Below are 22,044 nucleotides of genomic sequence, written 5' to 3'. Positions count from 1 at the left end.
CTGCTTCAGTCTATTGAGCAGAGTGGCTCTGGGTCAAGACATAGATACACACACACTCATACTCACACACAGATTCACACACACACACACACAGCTGGAGAATGAAGCTGCTTGCCCTGTTGATACATGTCGTTTGGGTGGGCTTTTCCTGGGCTGGAGTACACTGGACATATCAAGGTGAGTAAATCACTGTTTAACACACACTTTCAGTGAGGCTTTTAACATTACCAGCCTGATCTATTCACATGTTCCTAATGAAAGATGTGTGTCAGGTAATCAGTCTGTTGAAGAGGTATGAAATTGCCTATTTATCACTGTGTTAAAGAGTTATATATAATATAGTGTTGTTTATGAATAACAGTCTTGTTTAAGAGTAAAGAATCAGTCACACTCAGTTGCGTGGGATCAGCAGGTAGTAAAGAGTAGTGTGTTATGTAATGTAATAGACCTTAATGGCAAACTCATTTATTTCCCAGAAATATCTTTGCATTCTTTTCCATTCATTTGTTTAAAAGAACATACCAGCAACAATCCGGTGTGTTCAGTGTGCATGTTTTATTTTTACAATTATTCAGGCATTTTTTCACTTATTCTTAAATAAAGTTTAAAAGTTTTAAAGTTTACAAAGAGTTAAACAATTCTAAAAAAAAGTACTTAAAGTACTTAATCCACTAAGTTAGTGCATATGCAGGTTAGTAGTAATGCTTTACAAAATATAAGATTAATATAATGTTAACCAATCCCAGCAGGCAGCATATGTCAGTTTGACATCAGAAAGACGTTGGACTCCATTATTGGGCAGATGTTGAATTAGTTAAGGGTTAGAATCAGGTTAAAATTAAAACTCAACATTGTACAGATGTTAATTCTGGTTGAAATTTGTAATCAGGCTGACATCAAAACTCAACATCGTTCAGATGTTAATTTAGTTTGACAATGCAAATCAGGTTGATGTAAACCTAACATTGTAAAGATGTTAATTTTGATTTATAACAAAAATCAAGTTTGCGTCAAAACCCAATATTGCACAAATGTTCATTTAGGGGGAAAATGAAAATCAAGTTGAGATTAAAACCCAGTGTGGTACAAACATTAAATTTAGGTTAAAAATGGAAATAAAATTGACATTAAAACCCAACCCAACAAATTAATGAATTTTATATTTAATGACCATTATCATTAGGAAATTTAGCAAATGCCAGGTTTTGGTTGCCAACATCCGACTAAATGTTTCTATTCTATGTTAATATCTCTTTGACGATTGGAAAATGTTGAAGCTTGGTTAAAACAAAAAAAAAATCAGCTGTCTTCCTTTTCTTTTGCCAAATTGACTTTTTTTGGCATTAGAATTTTGTTCAATCAATGTCATGTTCTGCATTAAAACAGATAACACTGTCTAATGACCTTGGTGTCCAGTTTAGATACATCAATTACTACCTAAACAAGGATCTTTAAAATAAAGATGCAACAAAAGACATTAAGCAATGCCATATAAAAAACTTCTTTTGGTCCCAATTTTGAAACCATCTTTTGTAGTGCTTGATGAAATACATCTCTAGGATGCTCCACTTGATGAAATACATCTCTAGGATGCTCCTGAACACATCGTCAGTGATGTAACCAAGGGTCCTCGGGTGTTTCGGGTCTTTCAACATCAGACACCCTCTCCTTGGCGACCCAGCCTAGGTTGATCAGACCCGGCTTGTGTTCAGGTGGCATTTGCTACTACTCCATGGGTCACTTCTCCTGATCCAGAGCCATCTGGAGGCTTTCTCTGCTTCCTCCATGATTTTCTTGATGGCCCTTCTTCTCTCCATCCCAGTTATGCCCAGAGCGCTCAGGGTCTTGTAGAGTGATTGGCCTGCAAACCCCCTACAGCCTACCTCGATGGGCATGCACTTTGCCTTCCAGCCCTGCTTGCGGCAGTCTATAACCAGCTCCTCGTACTTGGTCCTTTTCCTCTCGTGGGCCTCATCCAATCGGTCCTCCCATGGAACTGTTAGCTCAATCAGGAGGATGTTCTTTGTCTCCTCTGAGACCAGGAGGATGTCTGGCCTCAGGGTGGTGGCGACTATGTGCTGGGGAAACTTCAGTTGTTTCTCCAGGTCAACCGACAGCTGCCAGTCTTTCGCCGTCGCCAGCAGTCCTGCTGGGTTTCTGGCTCCGGTGGTTTTCCCCAGGCGCTCGCCAGCCTTCACAAAGGCGATCATCTGGGTGGTGGAGTGGGACCGTTTGCTACTGCTGATTCCCATGCTGATGGCTTCCGCAATGGGTCTCAGGACTTGGTTGTGGCGCCAGGTGTATCGCCCCTGCCCAAGAGCTACTGGGCAGCAGCTCAGGATGTGCTCCAATGTTCCTCTGCCTGGGCACTGCGGACAGTTGGGAGACTCCGTCTTGCCCCAGATGGAGAGGTTTGATGGGCTGGGCAGGATGTCGTACACTGCCTGGACAAGGAACTTTATGCGCTGCGGCTCTGCCCGCCACAGCTCAGACCATGTGACTTTCCTGTCCATGGCCTGCTCCCACCTTGTCCAGGCACCCTGCTGCCTCAAACCGACAGCTCTGCTAATCCTCCTCTCCTCCACCTCTGCCCTCACTTCCTCCTGCACCAGTCTGCATCTCTCCTTCCCCTTGACTTTCTCATACTGAGGTGTTGGAAAGGTCCCCAGGCCAGCTCTACCGCGGGTTACAGCTCCAACCAAAGCTCATTGTAAAGATGTTAATTTTGATTTATAACAAAAATCAAGTTTGCGTCAAAACCCAATATTGCACAAATGTTCATTTTGGGTGAAAATGAAAATCAAGTTGAGATTAAAACCCAATGTGGTACAAACATTAAATTTAGGTTAAAAATGGAAATAAAATTGACATTAAAACCCAACTTTGTAAAAACACGGAAGTTTGGATAAACAAATTAATGAATTTTATATTTAACGGCCATTAACATTAGGAAATTTAGCAAATGCCAGGTTTTGGTTGCCAACATCCGACTAAATGTTTCTATTCTATGTTAATATCTCATTGACGATTGGAAAATGTTGAAGCTTGGTTAAAACAAAAAAAAATCAGCTGTCTTCCTTTTCTTTTGCAAAAAAGACTTTTTTTGGCATTAGAATTTTGTTCAATCAATGTCATGTTCTGCATTAAAACAGATAACACTGTCTAATGACCTTGGTGTCCAGCTTAGATACATCAATTACTACCTAAACAAGGATCTTTAAAATAAAGATGCAACAAAAGACATTAAGCGATGCCATATAAAAAACTTCTTTTGGTCCCAATTTTGAAACCATCTTTTGTAGAAACCTTTACATCAAGCAACAGTTCATTTAAAGGTTTTTCACACTTTCACACTTACACACCCATCAGTGGTTTTTCTGTTGCATCGTTCTGAGAACCTTTTGCCACACCTTAATTTCTGTAGAGTCCCAATTTTGAAACCAGCTTTTGTAGAAACCTTTACATCAAGCAACAGTTCATTTAAAGGTTTTTCACACGTTCACACTTACACACCCATCAGTGGTTTTTCTGTTGCATCGTTCTGAGAACCTTTTGCCTTTATTTCTTTAGAGTCTGTAGAGCCTATAAAGCAATACTACTGACAGTTATAAGCAGATTATAACAAATGTATTCCAGCTGAATACCTTATGTTTAAGGCCACAATACACTGTAAACAGGGAACAATGTGCTTTTGTTTGATGCTTGTATGATCTGTCTTGTATTGTTTGAATTCTATGAAAATGTTTTTTTTTTTTCATAAATGTTTATTCAAGTCAAGTTAAGAGGTTTTTATTGTCATTCTACACAGGGCAATGAAATTACATTCCCCTGGATCCAACACGGTGCAACATGGAACAAACAGTACAATATAGACAAGTGCAAACTATAAAAAAACATAGATCTATAACACTACAGTAAATACGGTAAATACTGCAGACAGGACTCACACAATACTATTTAATAGGATACAGTATATAGCAGCAAAATTTGAATAGTTTCAAATTTAGTTTCAAATTTCTGATAGTTTCAGTCTGTGTGTGTATCTGTAGTTAGGCAGGGTTTAGTTCCATGACTGTGTGTTGAGGAGTCTGATTGCCTGGTGGGAGAAGCTGTTACATCAGCTGTTGCAGAGGCTCGGATGCTCTGGTATCTCTGTTAGTTGTGAGGGACAGGTGGGGTTATTTAAACAGAACTTTTTCAACTGCCTACAACCCTGGGATGTGCATTTTTTCAGACTAAACTGATTTACTATATACCTATAGTATACCGCTCTGGGAAAAAAATAAAGAGACCACTTTAGTTTCTGAATCAGTTTATCTGATTTTGCTAATTATAGGTATATGTTTGAGTAAAATGAACATTGTTGTTTTATTCTATAAACTACGGACAACATTTCTTCCAAATTTTAAATAAAATATTGTCATTTAAAGCATTTATTTGTTTAAAAGAACATATCAGCAACAATCCGGTTTGTTCAGTGTGCATGTTTTATTTTTACAATTATTTTTTCACTTATTCTTGACATTCTAAAGTTTACAGAGAGTTGGACAATTCTAAAAAAAAATACTTAAAGTATTTAATCCACTAAGTTAGTGCATATGCAGGTTAGTAGTAATTCTTTACAAAATATAAGATTAATATAATGTTAACCAATCCCAGCAGGCAGCATATGTCAGTTTGACATCAGAAAGACATTGGACTCCATTATTGGGCAGATGTTGAATTAGTTGAAAGTTAGAATCAGGTTAAAATTAAAACTCAACATTGTACAGATGTTAATTTTGGTTGAAAATTGAAATCAGTTTAACACCAAAACTCAACATTGTACAGATGTTAATTCTGGTTGAAATTTGTAATCAGGCTGACATCAGAACTCAACATTGTTCAGATGTTAATTTAGTTTGACAATGCAAATCAGGTTGATGTAAACCTAACATTGTAAAGATGTTAATTTTGATTTATAACAAAAATCAAGTTTGCGTCAAAACCCAATATTGCACAAATGTTCATTTTGGGTGAAAATGAAAATCAAGTTGAGATTAAAACCCAATGTGGTACAAACATTAAATTTAGGTTAAAAATGGAAATAAAATTGACATTAAAACCCAACTTTGTAAAAACACGGAAGTTTGGATAAACAAATTAATGAATTTTATATTTAACGGCCATTAACATTAGGAAATTTAGCAAATGCCAGGTTTTGGTTGCCAACATCCGACTAAATGTTTCTATTCTATGTTAATATCTCATTGACGATTGGAAAATGTTGAAGCTTGGTTAAAACAAAAAAAAATCAGCTGTCTTCCTTTTCTTTTGCAAAAAAGACTTTTTTTGGCATTAGAATTTTGTTCAATCAATGTCATGTTCTGCATTAAAACAGATAACACTGTCTAATGACCTTGGTGTCCAGCTTAGATACATCAATTACTACCTAAACAAGGATCTTTAAAATAAAGATGCAACAAAAGACATTAAGCGATGCCATATAAAAAACTTCTTTTGGTCCCAATTTTGAAACCATCTTTTGTAGAAACCTTTACATCAAGCAACAGTTCATTTAAAGGTTTTTCACACGTTCACACTTACACACCCATCAGTGGTTTTTCTGTTGCATCGTTCTGAGAACCTTTTGCCTTTATTTCTTTAGAGTCTGTAGAGCCTATAAAGCAATACTACTGACAGTTATAAGCAGATTATAACAAATGTATTCCAGCTGAATACCTTATGTTTAAGGCCACAATACACTGTAAACAGGGAACAATGTGCTTTTGTTTGATGCTTGTATGATCTGTCTTGTATTGTTTGAATTCTATGAAAATGTTTTTTTTTTTTCATAAATGTTTATTCAAGTCAAGTTAAGAGGTTTTTATTGTCATTCTACACAGGGCAATGAAATTACATTCCCCTGGATCCAACACGGTGCAACATGGAACAAACAGTACAATATAGACAAGTGCAAACTATAAAAAAACATAGATCTATAACACTACAGTAAATACGGTAAATACTGCAGACAGGACTCACACAATACTATTTAATAGGATACAGTATATAGCAGCAAAATTTGAATAGTTTCAAATTTAGTTTCAAATTTCTGATAGTTTCAGTCTGTGTGTGTATCTGTAGTTAGGCAGGGTTTAGTTCCATGACTGTGTGTTGAGGAGTCTGATTGCCTGGTGGGAGAAGCTGTTACATCAGCTGTTGCAGAGGCTCGGATGCTCTGGTATCTCTGTTAGTTGTGAGGGACAGGTGGGGTTATTTAAACAGAACTTTTTCAACTGCCTACAACCCTGGGATGTGCATTTTTTCAGACTAAACTGATTTACTATATACCTATAGTATACCGCTCTGGGAAAAAAATAAAGAGACCACTTTAGTTTCTGAATCAGTTTATCTGATTTTGCTAATTATAGGTATATGTTTGAGTAAAATGAACATTGTTGTTTTATTCTATAAACTACGGACAACATTTCTTCCAAATTTTAAATAAAATATTGTCATTTAAAGCATTTATTTGTTTAAAAGAACATATCAGCAACAATCCGGTTTGTTCAGTGTGCATGTTTTATTTTTACAATTATTTTTTCACTTATTCTTGACATTCTAAAGTTTACAGAGAGTTGGACAATTCTAAAAAAAAATACTTAAAGTATTTAATCCACTAAGTTAGTGCATATGCAGGTTAGTAGTAATTCTTTACAAAATATAAGATTAATATAATGTTAACCAATCCCAGCAGGCAGCATATGTCAGTTTGACATCAGAAAGACATTGGACTCCATTATTGGGCAGATGTTGAATTAGTTGAAAGTTAGAATCAGGTTAAAATTAAAACTCAACATTGTACAGATGTTAATTTTGGTTGAAAATTGAAATCAGTTTAACACCAAAACTCAACATTGTACAGATGTTAATTCTGGTTGAAATTTGTAATCAGGCTGACATCAGAACTCAACATTGTTCAGATGTTAATTTAGTTTGACAATGCAAATCAGGTTGATGTAAACCTAACATTGTAAAGATGTTAATTTTGATTTATAACAAAAATCAAGTTTGCGTCAAAACCCAATATTGCACAAATGTTCATTTTGGGTGAAAATGAAAATCAAGTTGAGATTAAAACCCAATGTGGTACAAACATTAAATTTAGGTTAAAAATGGAAATAAAATTGACATTAAAACCCAACTTTGTAAAAACACGGAAGTTTGGATAAACAAATTAATGAATTTTATATTTAACGGCCATTAACATTAGGAAATTTAGCAAATGCCAGGTTTTGGTTGCCAACATCCGACTAAATGTTTCTATTCTATGTTAATATCTCATTGACGATTGGAAAATGTTGAAGCTTGGTTAAAACAAAAAAAAATCAGCTGTCTTCCTTTTCTTTTGCAAAAAAGACTTTTTTTGGCATTAGAATTTTGTTCAATCAATGTCATGTTCTGCATTAAAACAGATAACACTGTCTAATGACCTTGGTGTCCAGCTTAGATACATCAATTACTACCTAAACAAGGATCTTTAAAATAAAGATGCAACAAAAGACATTAAGCGATGCCATATAAAAAACTTCTTTTGGTCCCAATTTTGAAACCATCTTTTGTAGAAACCTTTACATCAAGCAACAGTTCATTTAAAGGTTTTTCACACTTTCACACTTACACACCCATCAGTGGTTTTTCTGTTGCATTGTTCTGAGAACCTTTTGCCACACCTTTATTTCTGTAGAGTCTGTAGAGCCTATAAAGCAATACTACTGACAGTTATAAGCAGATTATAACAAATGTATTCCAGCTGAATACCTTATGTTTATGGCCACAATACACTGTAAACAGGGAACAATGTGCTTTTGTTTGATGCTTGTATGATCTGTCTTGTATTATTTGAATTCTATGAAATTGTCATTCTACACAGGGCAATGAAATTACATTCCCCTGGATCCAACACGGTGCAACATGGAACAAACAGTACAATATAGACAAGTGCAAACTATAAAAAAACATAGATCTATAACACTACAGTAAATACGGTAAATACTGCAGACAGGACTCACACAATACTATTTAATAGGATACAGTATATAGAAGCAAAATTCGAATAGTTTCAGTTTCAAATTTCTGATAGTTTCAGTCTGTGTGTGTATCTGTAGTTAGGCAGGGTTTAGTTTCATGACTGTGTGTTGAGGAGTCTGATTGCCTGGTGGGAGAAGCTGTTACATCAGCTGTTGCAGAGGCTCAGATGCTCTGGTATCTCTGGTAGTTGTGAGGGACAGGTGGGGTTATTGAAACAGAACTTTCAACTGCCTACAACCCTGGGATGTGCATTTTTTCAGACTAAACTGATTTACTATATACCTATAGTATACCGCTCTGGGAAAAAAATAAAGAGACCACTTTAGTTTCTGAATCAGTTTATCTGATTTTGCTAATTATAGGTATATGTTTGAGTAAAATGAACATTGTTGTTTTATTCTATAAACTACGGACAACATTTCTTCCAAATTCTAAATAAACATATTGTCATTTAAAGCATTTATTTGCAGAAAATGAGAAATGTCTGAAAACAGATGCAGAGCTTTCAGACCCTAAACATTGCAAAAAAAGTTCCTTTTCATAAAGATTTAAGAGATCAGAAATCAATATTTGGTGAAACAATCACAGTTTAATGCATCTTGGCATGTTCTCCTCAATCAGTCTTACACACTGCTTTTGAAAATACTTTATGCCACCCCTGGTGCAAAATATCAAGCAGTTCAGTTTGTTTTGATAGCTTGTGATCATCCATCTTCCTTTGATTATATTCAAGAGGTTTTCAATTTTGTAAAATCAAAGAAACTCATCATCAGAAACTCTTATTTTTCTTTCCAGAGCTGAATGTACTGAATCTTGTAGTACTCAACATGATTTGTTTGCTGTAACATTATTATATGAATTAGGGCTGCACAAAATATTGTTTTAAGATCGATATCACAATGTGCACAATGTGCAATAGCTACATTGCAGAAGGTGCAATGTTGTGTGCAATGTCAATAAAAAAAATTCAAAACTTTTTTTCTGCTAAATACAAAGTTCTCTTACATGACTACCTCTACCAGATTATTGATTATCTACTTAATACTATTTATTTTACTCCAACTTTTGATGCATAGTGTACAGCAGCATTGCTATAGATGTATTTATTTAAAGTGTGAAGGACTGTAAAATGTCACCTCAGCCTTTACTCTGAAACAACCACCAAATATTAACCATGACTGGCAGCTTGCATGGGGACAGATGTGTGGTATTTGCCATATTCCCTATTTAAAAGGTGTTATATCTAACACGTGTGCCAGAACACTGACAGTTCTCAACCACAGGCCAGACTCTGGTTTAAAACATCAGGATGTTGTGAATGGGCCAGGGGTTCTTTCCCACACTGAGCAGCCAGTGGGGTGGTGTAAAGGGGTGTGGCAAAGTGTCAAAAAGCTCTTAGTCATTAACTCTCTTTTATTGTAATGTTTCCCACAAATAAAACATTCTCACTCTACTCATACTCATACTTTAAATTCTCTACACAAATAGTGCATGATGATTAGGTCTGCACCATATATCAATATGTATGTGTGCCTGCATAATAGTTACGTTGGTGGATGTGCAATGTGGCTTAAGGCAAGTTAAATCCAACATCATTATCATCATCATCATCATCATCATCATTTTTTCCTGTGTAATGCAAAAATACATTTTACACTATCCTCCAGATGTAGATCATATCTGCCCAATAGCATTTATTTTACTCCAGTCTTGGATTCACAGTGCACATTATTAATATCCTAATATTAATATCTAAATTATATTGCAATAAATATCACAGACCAACAAGAAAACACAATGTAAATGTTTCCCAATTTTGTTTTTCCCTAATTACGAGTCTAATAGGAAGTCATTTGAGATTCAGGCTAGGGGTGGGAATCACAGGGCATCTTACAATTCAATATTATCATGATACCTTGGACATGAAAATGATGATATCACAAAATCACTTTTAATATATTAATATAATATATCACAGGTCAGATCTCTATAATATTTTACGGCATCTGTGTTACTGAAGAAGATAAAATATTCCCAAATAAGCAAATACCAGGAATTATTTAATTAATTTTATTAGTGCCACTATGTGGAGTAATTGTGGTGAGTCTTAGGGAGTTTAGAGCACCTGTGTTTGAATTAAAAAAAAATTAATATTTTACATCACGTATTAATAATGCATTGCGGAATAAAAGCAATGCGATATATATTATTTTATATGTTATTTTGTCTCACCTCATATGCTTAATCACTTTTTGATGAAAACACTACTGTTTCCATCAGTAGTGTTCTTATATTCCCTACACACTGAGCATGTGTGTGTGTGGATGTGGGTGGACGGAAACTGCTAGTTGTTTAAACACCCTCATGAAACATCACCATCATCAAACACAAAAACAACCCATACGCTTCAGCACACATGTATGACTGATGGGTAAACTTTCCTCCGAACTTCCTCCGAAGTGATAGTCCTTTTCCAGCTTAACATTTGTACTGCATGTTATTGGAAACACCCATAAAATGAATAAATACACTGTCTAAAGAGCTACTAGGAAAATACACCTAGTGCATAAACTTTTTTAAATCTGTTGAGGGTCGAGAACCATCTGGAATTCAGTCTCATTCAATTTACAGAGCATAACATATTATATTTTATCAGAATCACAGAGAAATGTATTCATTAACATTTTGAGAAGTGTGAAAGTGTACAGGTGTAGATCGTACCTAGTCGTTTTAACAATGTCTTCCGAAACATGATAGCAGATTTAGTTATTTAACAGCATGCAGGTTAATAATGAGTGTATTGATATCGTAAAATCCTTATTTGCCAATGTTAAATAGGTACCACTTTAAAATTAGGCTCCTTTATAAAGAGTTTATAAAAATAGTGGTTATTACAATGGTTATTATGTACCAAATAGTGTTCCCACATTCATTTATACTGTTAAACCCCAGATCTTAATAGATGTTTTTCAACAGTTATCATATCATTACAATTTCTGTTGATAACTTTATTCATTTAACTATAATAACATATTGAATGAGTAAACTGACTTTCTATATAATTTTATTACATATGTTAAAACGTCATTGTCACTGTTCTTCTTTCTATTTATGTGTTGAAAGTGCTTATTAGTGTTTTTAAGTATTAACAACTTAAGTTATAACAAATACTATTTTTTTAACTATTTATAAACCCTTTAAAAAGAGCCTTAATTTAAAGTGGTTCTGTCATATATAATATTAGCTTATAAAGAAATTATAAAGATACTGGTTAGATGTTATGGTTTTCCCAGACCTGTGTAACCTTTCCCTCTTTTCCACAGAGGGGGATTTGGACCAGATGCACTGGCCTGAAAAGTACCCATCCTGTGGAGGTCGCAAGCAGTCCCCCATCGACATCCAGAGACGCTCAGTGCGCTTCAACCCTCACCTTCTGCAACTGGAGCTCACAGGATATGGAGAGGTCAAGAACGGCAACTTTCTCATGACCAACAACGGCCACTCAGGTAAAAAGCTGAGCTCAGCCGGGTTAAAGTGGGGTTTCTGTGCACAGTGTTAAAGTGTTAAAGTGTAAAAAACACTGCTCTGATTGTATTTGTGGAAAGTCCAGAAACTTTTGAGGTCATGGTCAGATTAAACTTTAGGTAAATATGTAGGTCTACACATTTTAATTTTCAGTTTCAGTTGTAAAGGAATCAGGAAGGACATGACCGAAGACATTTGAGCCGTATTTCCAGCCCCTCATGGAAAATTGCTGGCAGAGTGGAGATGGAAATAAATGGTCAGTTCTCAGACTGCCCTCATAAGTGGCTTCTCTCCAGCACTGTCAGGACTTCAAGTACTCTGTTGTTGATGATGGATGTCAGACTCCGCAGGTCCAGCCAATTCATTCAGAAAAGCTAAATTACTACTACACATTTATGTAACTATTTGAAACACATCTGCACATTGATTTTGTGTGTTTTATGTCTGATGGACCCCTGGAAGAATAGCTGCTATCATTATAGGAGCTAATGGGGATCCAAATAAAATAAACAAATAAACAAAAAGGTAGGTAATGACAGGGTGGATAATTTCAGAGAAAAAGATACATTTTAATCTTTAACAATTATTGTAATTAACTTGATATTTTACAAGCTAAATATGTGTTAATAGGATTCTGACCATAACAAATTATACTTTTATATACAAATATATGACTCTTTTACTCTCTCCGGTTTCCTGAAAGCTGACAGTGTACAACATGATTTATGTTAAGCGAAATTATTTTATAAAAAATTGCTAAAGATTTGTGTGTTCAGTCCTTTGAAAATAGAACAGGTGAAGGTTGTGATGCTACTGATGTCAAAGGTTAATATATTAAATAGATGTATTTTCCAGGATCACAGAGACAGGACAATCTGGGACACATTTAAATAGCTTGATATTTAGCATGTCTTTTTATTTGTATTAATCTGATAATTCAGAGTAAATCTTAATAAAAAAATATTGTTACACACTGTTTGTATGACATTGAAACTAAAGTCTATAACGCCAAAAAATAAGCTGGTTCATTTTTATTGCTTGTGCAATAAACTTTTTTTTCACGTTTTTGTTTTGTTGCTTTAATTAGGTATCTTAGGTAAAGAAGAAAACAGTATTAATATAAGCATAGACTAGACCTTTGTATTGTCACAGCTTTACAAATCAATCAAATCTCCAAAATAGCAACTTTACAGGAGGGATTAAATCCTTCTTTAAATCACTGTATACATATTTTATTCAAAGCTGAAGCTTTACTATTGACAAAATGTTGATATTTCTTACATAAAGAATATTTCTGCTTTTGTAATTCACATTATGTCAAAATGTGAAAACGAGATCCTCATGTTTTTTTGTTGTTGTTGCTTTGATTAGATATGTGGACTTGTACAAGTCTCTGCGCTTTGATATTGCACACTGCTTTACTAGAATCTCCCTCATGCCAGATCATGACTCATCTTATCCTAACAGCCTCTCCTGTGTCTTCAGTTGTGAAAGTTTTGATATGTTCTGACTTGCTTCTCTCTCTCTCTTTTGTGTTCACAGTCCAAATCAACCTTCCGCCCAGTATGAAGATAACAAAGGGGCTGCCAAGCCGGTACACAGCTGTTCAAATGCACCTGCACTGGGGCGGATGGGACCTGGAGGCCAGCGGGGCTGAACACACTCTGGATGGCATCCGTTACATGGCAGAAGTGAGATGTTTTACCCTCTTTTTGCCCTAATGATACCACCTGGTACAAAATGTGATATTACCCTAAGCCCCTAGGGTGACATCATGTTAAAAATATTATGCGTGGCTACGACTTATTAAGGCATGGGAATAAGATCCTATGGCGTGGCTACGACTTATTAAGGCATGAATACGAGTTAATTAAATCATAGCCATTAAGGCGTGGCCACAAGGTCCACAATATGACTGCCTAAGGAAGGTAAATGGATCTGCATACTGTCTGAGTCTGAGCCAATCAGCTTATTGTATGGGAATTAAGTGTTTTTATTTAGAATTACGCCAATTCTCACTGCAAGAGAATCAAAAATATCACAATAATTAATTCCAAGATGAAAAAAAATATATATAATAATTCACACATTTTCTTACAAAAGATTATCCTTGGATTAAGGGAGCTTTGATGTTATATTCAGTTTCTTCATGGGCATTCATTTACAAAAAAAAACAAGCTTTGTTATTCTCTGGCTACCACTTATTATCTCTTAGGATCTCATTCCTATGCCTTAATAAGTCGTGGCCACACATTAGGACCTCATTCCCACACCTTAATAAGTCGTTGCCATGCCTTAGGATCTTATTCGCATGCCTTAATAAGTTGTGGCCATGCATTAATATTTTTTAAACATGTCATCTTAGGGGCTGTGTAGTAAAGCAATATTGCAACATCTAACTTATATTCTTCTTTTTCATTTTCTTAATTATTTTTTATTAATTTTCCCCCACTTTCAACTATAGATATTTTAGTCAGATACTTTCAGTGCGATCTTTGTATACAGCCTTTGAATTAAACGCAGGGTTTTCTTAAAACCCAATTTTTCCATTCACCTCCACTCATTTATTTGTCATTTTATTTTTTTATCCCTCAACACATCCATTCACTTCCATTCATTTTTTTATCCATGCTCAATGATTAAAGTTTTATTTGCCTAATGTTCTCATTTGATGCAGGTCACCAGTTCTAATCCTCTTATCTATTTATCATTTTTTTTCATCCCTCTTTCCACACATTCAACTGTGCCTTCAGCTCATCGGACCTCATATCTATGTCTATATATCTATAGTGATATTGATTTAGACTCTTAGTGTCTGTTCTGACTGTGTTGGTGTGTTTCACAGCTTCACGTGGTTCACTTCAACTCTGAAAAGTACAAAACCTTTGAGGAGGCTGTGGATAAACCAGACGGACTGGCAGTTCTAGCCTTTTTCTACGAGGTGAGATCTTTTAAAACTTATAATCTGTCTTTCTGGCTTCTAAACAGAATACATGTTTTTAAAAGCATAACATTTTTACCTTTTATTATTCATTTAGGAAGATTCAACTCTACACTGCCATCTTGTGGAATTAGAATGACTAAAACACTTTTATGCACAGGAAAATATACAGAGAAAGGCAACCAATAAGTTCCCACAATATGTTTAAACAAGTGTAATTCTCTGTAAATCACATTATTTAAATGATGCTAATAATGATAATGCTAACAGTTTTATCCAGAGCTCAACCAGGCCCACCACAGGCAGTAACAGGCCTAAAGTGAGGCAGACATTAGTTTTGCCGTACAGAATGGGCCCATTGATCCACCATAGCACGTTACCCTGCTAGCTTCCATTTGGCTTTAGTGTAATAAATGCAGGTCATCCGCAGCAGTTAGCGCCTGTCTGTTGTGGGTCACTGCCCTTGCAGCACTGCCACAGGCTTTCACCTCAGCACAGATACATCTGAATCTATCTGCAGCTAACAGCCAAGCTTTTAACATTGATTTGAAAATGAGGTTCAAAATAAAAAGAATTTTTATGACCTTTTAACCTTTTTAATATAGTAGTTATTGTAAAATGTATTTTTTTTTATTCTAACCAATTCTATTGTCATTAAACTTCAGAAACTTAATTTCATGATTTCTTTGATGAATTAATACATTTTCCCATTTATTGTGTTAAAGAAGAAAACAATATTATTATAAGCATAGAATAGACTTGCATATTGTCACAGTTTAACAAATCAATTCCCATTTGAAAATAGTAACTTTACAGTAGGGATAAAATCCTACTTTAAGTCACTGTAGAAAGCACAAACGGCATTTTTTTATTGACGACATTTTGATGTTGTCCAAGACCAACTGGCAGATTCACATTAAGTCAAAATATAAAAATGAGATACAAGGTTTTTGCCGGACAGCGACGAAATGTTAATAATATTGTGAAATAATTATTTTTTAAATATATTATTTACATATTTTCTTAATCTGCTGTGTATAATTTAAGTATACTTTAAGTTTTAACAGTGTTTGGATCTTTGGGTTTTGTCTTGCTAGAAAACAGTAAAGTGAGCAAGTGCCGAATCCAAAATTTAGCTCTGGACTGAGCCCCAAAAGTACTGAAAGTTAATGAAAGTTAAAATTATAAGTAAAATAAAAAAATAATAATAATCATTACATATACCTTTAGTACTGTAGAATAAAATAGAATTTCATTAAATTGTTATATTGCCTTAGATTGACCAGTCTAAGCATTTCTGTGTAAATGCTGACGTTTCCTGTTTCCCAGACTCTCTTATACCCAGGTATATGATGAGTAAACATAAGATATGATTTTCCACCGTTCACAGGTCAAAAAGGTCAAATTCATTTTAGCAGGGCTGGACATCTTTCTTCTTTTAAGCTGTATATCAGGTTACTGATCTGTGTGACCAGAATTTTGTTCTGTCCCACCTCTTCCCCTCTGTAAAAGTGTGTATATAATCTGATTAGAGAGAGTGAGTCTGGGTGAGAGAAGAGTCCATTGAAGTCAGCAGTAGAGAGCACTCGGGTGCAGATTTTTCAGTGTATAGCTTTGGACAATCATCTAATAAAGCTTTAAACATAGTTTAAACATAGTTTATTTCTTTAATTGTGTTTATATTTTATTATTCTAATTATTTATCTCTTTGTTTTATTGCTTTACATTTTAGCCTGTTTGCATATCCTTTTATTCTGAATTGTTGTATTTCTTCTTAATTAAACCTTATATTGTTTGTTTGTTTTTATATTTCAACTATTTACATTTATTTTTCAATCCCTTTTATTTTGTAAAGGCTCGGCTGTATTGAAAATGAGGGGTACCCTCAATGTATTCCGAGTGTTAATGAAGGTTAATTGATTGATTGTTTGATTTCAGGACCCCCAATTCAAAATGCCTTACTTTGTCTATGTGCATCGATGTATCATTAAAAAATCTGAAAAAGCAAACCAGCACAGTTTTATGTTATATCATGTTATATTATTGCCTGTATTTAGATGTTTTTTATTTTATTTAGGATGGACATTTTGAGAACACCTACTACAGTGAATTCATCAACAACCTGGCTAAAGTCAGATATGCAGGTATCTGATATAAAGTCACACAGCAGATATTTCATTTCAGTGTGTTCATGGTTGACTTCGTTTTTACCCTCTTCCTCTCTGTGACTCTTTTCAGGTCAGTCTATGAATATTTCTTCTCTGAATGTGCGCTCCATGCTCCCTGAGAACCTCGCCAATTTCTTCAGGTATGAGGGATCTCTCACCACGCCACCGTGTTTCGAGAGCATTCTGTGGACTGTGTTTGATACTCCCATCACCCTCTCCCACAACCAGGTACTCTCTTCATTTCTCCTTGACTTACGGCCATGCTGTATCTCTACTTTTCTAACATGACCAGATAGACAGGTCACAGATGAATGCTTATTGACTGAACTCCACAGATCAGGAAGCTGGAGAGCACTCTTATGGACCTTGAGAATAAGACCCTGTGGAACGACTACCGCATGGCTCAGCCTCTGAACGACAGAGTGGTGGAGTCGTCCTTCATTCCTCGCCTGGGCAAAGGCAGTAAGTACACTTCACATGCTTGAATTTCTTTTGAAAAAAAAAAAACGAACTAAGTCCGTCTATATTTTGATCTTAATCCTTCATCTTCTTCTTTGTCTTCTCAGCATTCTGCAGGCAGGAGGAGATCGAGGCAAAGCTTTCAAACATCGAAAGCATGATCACCTCTCTTGGCAAACATGTATACTCAGGTATTACTCCCACTACTATACCATATCTCTGTTCAGAGAACAAATTACTTTACAGTAATTTACTTTTACTCTTAAAATCCTGACTGAGCTTTTCTTGGAGATAACATGCTTAGTCATTTCACACAGCAAAGAATTCCAACCTGTTATCTTACTTCCTTTTCAGAGGCGAGTGGGTCCAAACCTAGAGACAAGGGTAAGCACCAGTGATATATTTTCTCACAGGTTGAGGTCCACAATGTATAGATGGAAATCCACACTTAAAATACAGGAATCCAGAGTGAACCACAATAGTTATTTGGAAAAATCCTTTTTTAATTGATTCTTATCTTTGGGTGCACAAGGAAACAGCTCTTGGTTCTTTAAAAAAAACATCACAGTACTTGACAGGACCTTTAAAAATATATTTGTATTCTTTAAAATAGAAATGCACCAAAATTAATATCTGTGACTGAAACATTCGGACACTTTTTTGACCATCATATAAATTAAATAGCAACCAAACTGAAATTTAATATTAAATACTTATTTAACACCAGACATACCAATAACTGGCATGTCAGCAAGAACAATATATACAGTGTATACATTTTAAAAATATTTTAGCACAAAGGGTAAAAAATACCTTCCTGATAAAAGTGGAAATAAAACATGTCTATATACAAACAGTGTCTCATTCCATGCTGTTTGTGATTTGATCAAATCATCATAAATGTAATTTATACCTATACTTATACTCTTTTTAATTTGAGTTCAGTGCTTCCAAATATTCTGAATATTTATAATTATATATAATTATATAATTATATAATATATATAATTATATTCCAAATATAACTGTTAACTGTTCTGTATAACCTATGACTTTTTTATTTAAAGGGGCTGTCAAGAGCAATCTCATTCGTTGTGCACCTTAAAGAATCTTTATGAAGGTGTATCTGCTTCATACAAATCTATACTGTTTTTTTGTTTATTTGATTTTATAGATGAAGCATGCAAGTTTAAAGAAGCTAAAATAACTTTCTATATAGAACTGTGTTATAAGACTTAAAGGTGCTGTATGTGATTTTATTCCAGTACACTGGCATGAAACATCTGGCTTGTGAGTTTGTTTGAACTGTAATGAAAGATAATGAAAAAAAAAATTGCTTAGATTCCTCCTGTCTTTTTGTCACGCTTGGCGCAACTTTAGTTTCCGCCCGTTCTTCGGCTCCCTATCTCCTTATAAGGACGTGTTTTCCCGGCCGTGTCTCAATTCACTAGCCGGGGCTGCGGTAGTGTATTGGACCGCGACCCTGACGACACGGGTTCTTCTTGAGTTTTGCTTTTTGCTTTGAATTCAACTGTTTTGCAATTGGGTTCTACAACCCTCTGGGCTGAAGAGCTACTAGTCTGCATTCTCCAAAACCTGGAAAATTTTTGTCCTGTGGCCAAACTTAATTGCCAACAAAACCAACAAAATTTCGTTCTTTCGTTCCACACACTCCAAATCAAGAGCCATTTAAGATTGTAATCTAATAAGTATAGCAAATAAGCTATTAGAGTCATTAACTAGGTGTTTTATTTACATTGTCATTTCAGATGAGGCTATATACCCATTGGTTCTACACTTCCCTGAGAACAAGCTGGGAAGTTACGCTGTGGTCAATGTGGCTCACTCCATGAACCTCCACTCCTTCACGGCTTGCATGAACCTGTACATGCGCCCTCGTCCCGTACACACCGTGCTGTCCTACTCCAGCTCCGGCAACGACAACGAGCTCACCATCACCATGGGCCATGAGATTGGTCTGTGGATTGGAAACGAGTTCGTCAACTTACCCCATAACCACCATGCCCACTCTTGGGCGCACTACTGCGTGACCTGGGCCTCTCACACTGGAGGGGCAGAGGTGTGGATCAACGGGGTGGTGGGTGATGAGCAGTACCTGCGGGCAGGGTACACCATCAGACCCGGAGGCGTCCTTATCCTGGGGAAGGACCAGGACGGCTTCCTGGGCATCTCAGACTCAGACGCGTTCGTAGGGCAGATGACGGAGGTGAACGTGTGGGATTACGTGCTGAGCGCTGACGATATTCGTGAGCAGATGCACTGTGAGGGCAAAATGGCCAAGGGCAATGTGCTGAGCTGGGGCATCACACACATGAGTCTGTATGGAGGAGTTCAGCTGGAGAATGAGCACTCCTGCTCCTGATCTCACCTGCTGATGTTTGGGTTCACGTAGGGGTGAACAATATACAGTATGAGCAGCTAATATGTTACTGAGTGATAAATTGGAAAGTATTATTATTATTGGGATGTAAACATATAGCTGATAATTCCAATCAAATAACTTCCATTTATTATTATCAAATATTTCTATGTACAGCTCTGAAAAAAAAAGAGACCACTTAATAGGGGTGGGCGATATGGCTCTAAAATAATATCACAATATTTCATGGTATTTTCACAATAACAATACTTTTAGTGATATGACAAAACACTGAATTAGAAAAATTAGTTCAAATTTTATTATTGCGTGCAATATGATATGGCTAATTGAGATATTAAAAAAATAATTTTATCAGATTTGTAACAGAAGTCAATGATCCAGAATGTCATGATACTAATAATACTAATAATGCACTCCTCCAAATATCTCTATATATCCAGGATTAAAGTAAAATAAATGATACTGGACAGATATAATCTGCCTCTAGTAGATATATAATGGGAAGTGAGAACAATGTGAATATTTCTTTTGCTAAAAACAGAAAAAAGTAGTACCCTGATGTGATAATTAGTGGTGGGTGATATGGCACGATATTTCAGGGTATGATATCATTCACGATATTCAAAAACTTTGGTGATATTATCACGTGCGATACGATATGGCACATCACTACCACTTAAACACGATGAGTTTCTTTGATTTTACCCAATTTAAAACCTCTGGAATATAATCAATAGGAAGATAGATGATCACAAACCATCAAACCAAGCTGAACTGCTTAAATGTTTGTACCAGAAGTGGCAAAAAGTTATCCAAAAGCAGTGTGTAAGACTGGTGGAGGAGAACATGCCAAGATGCATAAAAACTGTGATTAAAAAACAGGGTTATTCCACCAAATTTGAATATTGAGTTCTGAAAGCTCCGGATCTTTTTTGTAATTTCAGCCATTTATCATTTTCTGCAAATAAATGCTCAATATAATAAATAAATGACAATATTTTTATTTGGAATTTGGGAGAAATGTTGTCCATGGTTTATAGAATAAAACAATGTTTATTTTACTCAAACATATACCTATAAACAGCAAAATCAGAGAAACTGATTCAGAAACTGAAGTGGTCTCTTAATTTTTTTTTCCAGAGCTGTATCTCAATCTCATTAATAAAAGGGATAGACGGAAGTGAAAAAACATAAGGGTTCACCTATATATCAGCAGCTAATTTGTTATTGGGTGATAAATGGAAAATATCATTATTATATTATTAGAATGTGAAATTATAGCTGATAGTAACAATCAAATAACTTCCATTTATTTGTGTATCTCAATATTACTAAAAGGGATAGATGGAAGTAATAAACGTTAGGGGTTTACCAATATATCAGCAGCTGATTTGCTATTAGGTGATAAATTGGAAAATGTTTGTTATTATTAGAATGTAAAAAATAATTACAATCAAATAACTTCCATTCATTTCATTTTGGTGGATAATCTCAATCTCAGTAAAAAGGGATGAATTGAAGTGAACATTGAAGATGCACCCATATGGAAATTCTGGAAAGATAATGATGTTAAAAGTTTTAGTTAAATAAAACATTATATAACTTAAATATTGAGACTGAATCTACCAAAATGTTTATGATTTATTAATGAAATCAAATAGATTAAGATAAAGATACAGATAAAGGCATCTCATTTTACCATATTATGGCGAGGTCAAACCAATCAACCTTTCTTTTAAACAGTAGTTTTGTACTTCTGAACTTCATATACAGTATAAATAATATGTATTATGTAATGGTGACTTTTATTGTCATTACCATCAGACATAATTATCAGGGGATAAGTGATAAATATCAGCACATAAACTGCATATAAGCATTATTCGATTTCATGCATTTCATTTGCGGTGCTCTGTTCATGTCTGTGAACCACTGACTAACCACTGCAGTTCTCTGGAGTGTGATATCACTTGTACTTCAGTTATGTCTCCTCTGTGTCAGATCATAAAAATATAGTATGTTTTGTACATAAAGAATAAATCATATCTACATCAAGATAATACAATTTGTTGTGTGGAATAAATGTTTTGAGAAAGCATGAAGTTTTACCTGTTAAGATAAGGTGCTGATAGGGTTGCCAGATGGATGGGACATTATATTTCTGAAGTTTTGCAGGCATTTAACATACTTTGTTCCACCAGGAATACATCATAGAAGGTTAATATACTGCCTGGCCAAAAAAAAAAAGACGCCACCTGGATTTAAGTAAGTAAATGATGTGGGGTTGATTGATGCTGCAGTTGGTCTGCAGGTCTAGGTTCAGCAACAGTATGTGCTGAAAGAATGAGGTCAGCTGACTACCTGAATATACTGAATATAGACCAGGTTATTCCATCAATGCATTTTTTCTTCCCTGATGGCACGGCCATATTCCAAGATAACAATGTCAGGATTCATGGGGCTGAAATTGTGAATGA

General features: G+C 35.2%; 1 protein-coding gene across 1 annotated transcript; it reads left to right on the top strand.

Annotated features, from left to right (window-relative positions):
• ca6 (carbonic anhydrase VI) lies at positions 1–21,632 on the top strand. The gene is made up of 10 exons (XM_007246290.4): positions 1–177; positions 11,397–11,579; positions 13,141–13,289; positions 14,444–14,539; positions 16,617–16,683; positions 16,778–16,935; positions 17,043–17,169; positions 17,274–17,357; positions 17,521–17,550; positions 18,936–21,632. Exons 1-10 carry the CDS (start codon positions 102–104, stop codon positions 19,547–19,549), a joined length of 1,584 nt encoding a protein of 527 aa, XP_007246352.3. The 5' UTR covers positions 1–101; the 3' UTR covers positions 19,550–21,632.
• The last annotated feature ends 412 nt before the right edge of the window (positions 21,633–22,044 follow it).

The sequence above is a fragment of the Astyanax mexicanus genome, chromosome 13 (assembly GCF_023375975.1).
Source record: "Astyanax mexicanus isolate ESR-SI-001 chromosome 13, AstMex3_surface, whole genome shotgun sequence".
Taxonomy (NCBI): Eukaryota; Metazoa; Chordata; class Actinopteri; order Characiformes; family Acestrorhamphidae; genus Astyanax; species Astyanax mexicanus.
This window is presented reverse-complemented; position numbering and strand designations above follow the sequence as displayed.

Coding starts and splice junctions, on each gene's coding strand:
- ca6 (XM_007246290.4), top strand. CDS start 102: ATGAAGCTGCTTGCCCTGTTGATACATGTCGTTTGGGTGGGCTTTTCC. Junction 11,580..13,140: donor GACCAACAACGGCCACTCAG/GTAAAAAGCTGA, acceptor TTGTGTTCACAG/TCCAAATCAACCTTCCGCCC. Junction 16,936..17,042: donor TCACCCTCTCCCACAACCAG/GTACTCTCTTCA, acceptor TGAACTCCACAG/ATCAGGAAGCTGGAGAGCAC.